Source organism: Palaemon carinicauda, chromosome 19 (assembly GCF_036898095.1).
Source record: "Palaemon carinicauda isolate YSFRI2023 chromosome 19, ASM3689809v2, whole genome shotgun sequence".
Lineage (NCBI taxonomy): Eukaryota > Metazoa > Arthropoda > Malacostraca > Decapoda > Palaemonidae > Palaemon > Palaemon carinicauda.
This window is the reverse complement of record NC_090743.1, coordinates 4,303,073-4,309,237: the sequence shown is the minus strand read 5'-3', so window position 1 is coordinate 4,309,237 and position 6,165 is coordinate 4,303,073. Positions and strand designations below refer to the sequence as shown.

General features: G+C 32.6%; 1 protein-coding gene across 1 annotated transcript; it reads left to right on the top strand.

The window, feature by feature from the left end:
- Positions 1-665: 665 nt before the first annotated feature.
- On the top strand, positions 666-5,537 carry LOC137658893 (uncharacterized). The gene is made up of 6 exons (XM_068394015.1): positions 666-820; positions 965-1,036; positions 1,181-1,396; positions 1,741-4,836; positions 4,981-5,268; positions 5,501-5,537. The coding sequence occupies exons 1-6, from the start codon at positions 666-668 to the stop codon at positions 5,535-5,537; spliced, it is 3,864 nt and encodes a 1,287-aa protein (XP_068250116.1).
- The last annotated feature ends 628 nt before the right edge of the window (positions 5,538-6,165 follow it).

The following is a 6,165-nucleotide window of genomic DNA, read 5'->3' as shown; positions in this document are numbered from 1 at the left end:
CAATACTTCTTCTGTAGTTCTTTATTTTCTTGTTTCCTTTCCTCACTAGACTATTTTTTCCCTGTTGGAGTCCTCGAGCTTATAGCATCCTGCTTTTCCAGCTAGGGTTGTGGCTCTGCTAATAATAATAATAATAATAATAATAATAATAATAATAATAATAATAATGATAATAATATTGATAATGATAATGGTAAAATAATAATGATAATAATAATAATAATAAAAATAATAATAATAATAATAATAATAATAATAATAATAATAATAATAATAATAATAATAATAATAATAATAATAATAACTACACTCCTCAGATCTATACTCAAGAGATGGGGTTAATATAAAATGAGTCATATTGCCTCAATTCTGAGACTATTTGAGCCATATCTCTTCTTCAAGTTTTAGCAGAACAACCTTCGTTTATGGCAAAGTTCTCTCCATATCTCATTCTTAAGACTTATCCTACACACTTTCTCTTTCCAAAAGTTACTTTTAGTATTTTACAAGTAGTAAGAAATTCCAAGTTAAATGGTCTCCCCTTGAAAGCACAACACTTTACAAACGTAGCAACAAGATAAAGCCATTTAAAACTCCCTTTGAAAGCACTTGACTCTAGATATGGCAACACAAATATGCCATTTAAATCTGCAATTGAAAGCACAATGCCTTCCAGGTACAGCAACATAATGAAGCCATTTAAAAATATGCCATTTAAATCTGCAATTGAAAGCACAATGCCTTCCAGGTATAGCAACATAATTAAGCCATTTACAAATATGCCATTTAAATCTGCAATTGAAAGCACAATGCCTCTCAGGTACAGCAACATAATTAAGCCATTTGAAAATATGTCATTTAAATCTGCAATTGAAAGCACAATGCCTTCCAAGTATAGCAAATTAATTAAGCCATTTAAAAATGTGCCATTTAAAACTGCAATTGAATGCACAATACCTTCCAGGTATAGCAACATAATTAAGCCATTTACAAATATGCCATTTAAATCTATAATTGAAAGCACAATGCCTTCCAGGTATAGCAACTTAATTAAGCCATTTAAAAATATGCCATTTAAATCTGCAATTGAAAGCACAATGCCTTCCAGGTAAAGCAACATAATTAAGCCATTTACAAATATGCCATTTAAATCTGCAATTGAAAGCACAATGCCTTCCAGGTACAGCAACATAATTAAGCCATTTACAAATATGCCATTTAAATCTGCAATTGAAAGCACAATGCCTTCCAGGTATAGCAACATAATTAAGCCATTTAAAAATAGGCCAATTAAATCTACAATTGAAAGCACAATGCCTTCCAGGTACAGCAACATAATTACACCATTTAAAAATATGCCATTTAAATCTGCAATTGAAAGCACAATGCCTTCCAGGTATAGCAACATAATTAAGCTATTTAGAAATATGACATTTAATTCTGCAATTGAAAGCACAATGCCTTCCAGGTATAGCAACATAATTAAGCCATTTAAAAATATGGCATTTAAATCTGCAATTGAAAGCTCAAGGCCTTCCAGGTATAGCAACATAATTAAGCCATTTAAAAATATGCCATTTAAATCTGCAATTGAAACCACAATGCCTTCCAGATATAGTAACTTAATTAAGCCATTAAAAATATGCTATTTAAATCTGCCATTGAAAGCACAATGCCTTTCAGGTATAGCAACATAGTTAAGCCATTTAAATATGTAATTGAAAGCAAAATGCCTTTCAGGTACAGCAACATAATTAAGCCATCTAAAATTATGCCATTTAAATCTGCAATTGAAAGCACAATGCCTTCCAGGTACAGCAACATAATTAAGCCATTTGAAAATATGCCTTTTAAATCTGCAATTGAAAGCACAATGCCTTCCAGGCATAGCAACATAATTAAGCCATTTGAAAATATGCCATTTAAATCTGTAATTGAAAGCACAATGCCTTCCAGGTGTAGCAACATAATGAAGCCATTTAAAAATATGCCATTTAAATCTGTAATTGAAAGCACAATGCCTTCCAGGTACAGAAACATAATCAAGCCATTTAAGATTATGCCATTTAAATCTGTAATTGAAAGCACAATGCCTTCCAGGTGTAGCAACATAATTAAGCTATTTAAAAATATGCCATTTAAATCTGTAATTGAAAGCACAATGCCTTCCAGGTACAGCAACATAATCAAGCCATTTAAAAATATGCCATTTAAATCTGCAATTGAAAGCACAATGCCTTCCAGCTATAGCAACATAATCAAGCCATTTAAAAATATGCCATTTAAATCTGCAATTGAAAGCACAATGCCTTCTAGGTATAGCAACATAATTAAGCCATTTAAATATATGCCATTTAAATCGGCAATTGAAAGCACAATGCCTTCCAGGTATAGCAACTTAATGAAGCCATTTAAAAATATGCCATTTAACTTTGCAATTGAAAGCACAATGCCTTCCAGGTATAGCAACTTAATGAAGCCATTTAAAAATATGCCATTCAAATCTGTAATTGAAAGCACAATGCCTTCCAGGTACAGCAACATAATTAAGCCATTTAAAAATATGCCATTCAAATCTGTAATTGAAAGCACAATGCCTTCCAGGTATAGCAACACAAGTAAGCCATTTAAAAATATACCATTTAAATCTGCAATTGAAAGCACAATGCCTTCCAGGTATAGCAACCTAATGAAGCCATTTAAAAATATGCCATTTAAATCTGCAATTGAAAGCACAATGCCTTCCAGGTATAGCAACATAATTAAGCCATTTAAACCTATGCCATTTAAATCTGCAATTGAAAGCACAATGCCTTCCAGGTACAGCAACATAATTAAGCCATTTAAAAATATGCCATTTAAATCTGCAATTGAAAGCACAATGCCTTCCAGGTACAGCAACTTAATTAAGCCATTTAAAAATATGCCATTTAAATCTGCAATTGAAAGCACAATGCATTTCAGGTATAGCAACTTAATTCAGCCATTTAAGAATATGCCATTTAAATCTGCAATTGAAAGCACAATGCCTTCCAGGTATAGCAACATAATTAAGCCATTTGAAAATATGCCATTTAAATCTGCAATTGAAAGCACAATGCCTTCCAGGTATAGCAACATAATTAAGCCATTTAAGAATATGCCATTTAAATCTGCAATTGAAAGCACAATGCCTTCCAGGTATAGCAACATAATTAAGCCATTTAAAAATATGCCATTTAAATCTGCAATTGAAAGCGCAATGCCTTCCAGGTATAGCAACATAATTAAGCCATTTAATTATATGCCATTTAAATCTGTAATTGAAAGCACAATGCCTTCCAGGTACAGCAACATAATTAAGCCATTTAAAAGTATGCCATTTAAATCTGCAATTGAAAGCACAATGCCTTCCAGGTATAGCAACTTAATTAAGTCATTTAAAAATATGCCATTTAAATCTGCAATTGAATACACAATGCCTTCTAGGTATAGCAACTTAATTAAGCCATTTAAATATATGCCATTTAAATCTGTAATTGAAAGCACAATGCCTTCCAGGTGTAGCAACATAATTAAGCTATTTAAAAATATGCCATTTAAATCTGTAATTGAAAGCACAATGCCTTCCAGGTACAGCAACATAATCAAGCCATTTAAAAATATGCCATTTAAATCTGCAATTGAAAGCACAATGCCTTCCAGCTATAGCAACATAATCAAGCCATTTAAAAATATGCCATTTAAATCTGCAATTGAAAGCACAATGCCTTCTAGGTATAGCAACATAATTAAGCCATTTAAATATATGCCATTTAAATCGGCAATTGAAAGCACAATGCCTTCCAGGTATAGCAACTTAATGAAGCCATTTAAAAATATGCCATTTAACTTTGCAATTGAAAGCACAATGCCTTCCAGGTATAGCAACTTAATGAAGCCATTTAAAAATATGCCATTCAAATCTGTAATTGAAAGCACAATGCCTTCCAGGTACAGCAACATAATTAAGCCATTTAAAAATATGCCATTCAAATCTGTAATTGAAAGCACAATGCCTTCCAGGTATAGCAACACAAGTAAGCCATTTAAAAATATACCATTTAAATCTGCAATTGAAAGCACAATGCCTTCCAGGTATAGCAACCTAATGAAGCCATTTAAAAATATGCCATTTAAATCTGTAATTGAAAGCACAATGCCTTCCAGGTATAGCAACATAATTAAGCCATTTAAACCTATGCCATTTAAATCTGCAATTGAAAGCACAATGCCTTCCAGGTACAGCAACATAATTAAGCCATTTAAAAATATGCCATTTAAATCTGCAATTGAAAGCACAATGCCTTCCAGGTACAGCAACTTAATTAAGCCATTTAAAAATATGCCATTTAAATCTGCAATTGAAAGCACAATGCATTCCAGGTATAGCAACTTAATTCAGCCATTTAAGAATATGCCATTTAAATCTGCAATTGAAAGCACAATGCCTTCCAGGTATAGCAACATAATTAAGCCATTTGAAAATATGCCATTTAAATCTGCAATTGAAAGCACAATGCCTTCCAGGTATAGCAACATAATTAAGCCATTTAAGAATATGCCATTTAAATCTGCAATTGAAAGCACAATGCCTTCCAGGTATAGCAACATAATTAAGCCATTTAAAAATATGCCATTTAAATCTGCAATTGAAAGCGCAATGCCTTCCAGGTATAGCAACATAATTAAGCCATTTAATTATATGCCATTTAAATCTGTAATTGAAAGCACAATGCCTTCCAGGTACAGCAACATAATTAAGCCATTTAAAAGTATGCCATTTAAATCTGCAATTGAAAGCACAATGCCTTCCAGGTATAGCAACTTAATTAAGTCATCTAAAAATATGCCATTTAAATCTGCAATTGAATACACAATGCCTTCTAGGTATAGCAACTTAATTAAGCCATTTAAATATATGCCATTTAAATCTGTAATTGAAAGCACAATGCCTTCCAGGTATAGCAACATAATTAAGCCATTTAAAAATATGCCATTTAAATCTGCAATTGAAAGCACAATGCCTTCCAGGTACAGCAACATAATTAAGCCATTTAAAAATATGCCATTTAAATCTGCAATTGAAAGCACAATGCCTTCCAGGTATAGCAACATAATTAAGCCATTTAATTATATGCCATTCAAATCTGCAATTGAAAGAACAATGCCTTCCAGGTATAGCAACATAATTAAGCCATTTAATTATATGCCATTCAAATCTGCAATTGAAAGCACAATGCCTTCAAGGTATAGCAACAGGATTAAACCATATAAATGTGCAATTGAAAGTATCCTTTATTCACATCCTACTTAATAAACTGAGTATAAGAATGACATCGAAATATGGAATGAAAAATTGGTATGACTAGACCTATGCTCTCGAATTTGAAAGTGGAATGACGTTGGTGCTATTTCTGCCTCTAGACCTTCTCGGAATGATACATTAAAGCAAACAGAGACACAAACCTCTGTGTTACAGATATGAGTCAATTAAGATCATTACCTCAGGAAAATAAGATGTTTACAAGCCTTAATTACTGGTAATCCTGGCATGAGGTTCTAAGCAACATTCTGAGCTTCATGTTTAAAAGTAGAAATTCTGTTGAAAGAGTACTGTCTGTTGTATTTTTTTTTTATTTTTTTTTTGGGGGGGGGCCAAATTGTGTTTCATGATTTATATTTCAGAAATTGAAATGACTCACCCCGTTACTTCAAGGTAAAGGGTGTGATAATTTCAATGTTCTTCAATGCATAAAAACCAAGAAAATGAAGATCAATACTTGATTTGGTATAATTGCGTTCACCAACGTAATTTCTCAAAATTTCCACACGTATGTATCTTCCTGATTGAGTAAGTGTAAGAAAAAAAAATTGATTTGGAGAAAACACAGACATTGTTTTAAATCACCATAAAATGTTGCCTCAAAATTTATAAACATTCTCAAAAGCATCTGAAGGACTTTGGATTAGATTTAGGAATTTGGGCTCTATAGGTTTAAAGGCCTCTTGTGAATGGCAGAGGCAAGGGAAAAGGACATTGCCCTATCAAGCAGGACAATGCCCTAGAAACTGACCATATTACATATGATTAGCGCCCAAGCCCCCTCTCCACCCAAGCTAGGACCAAGGAGAGCCAGGCAGTGG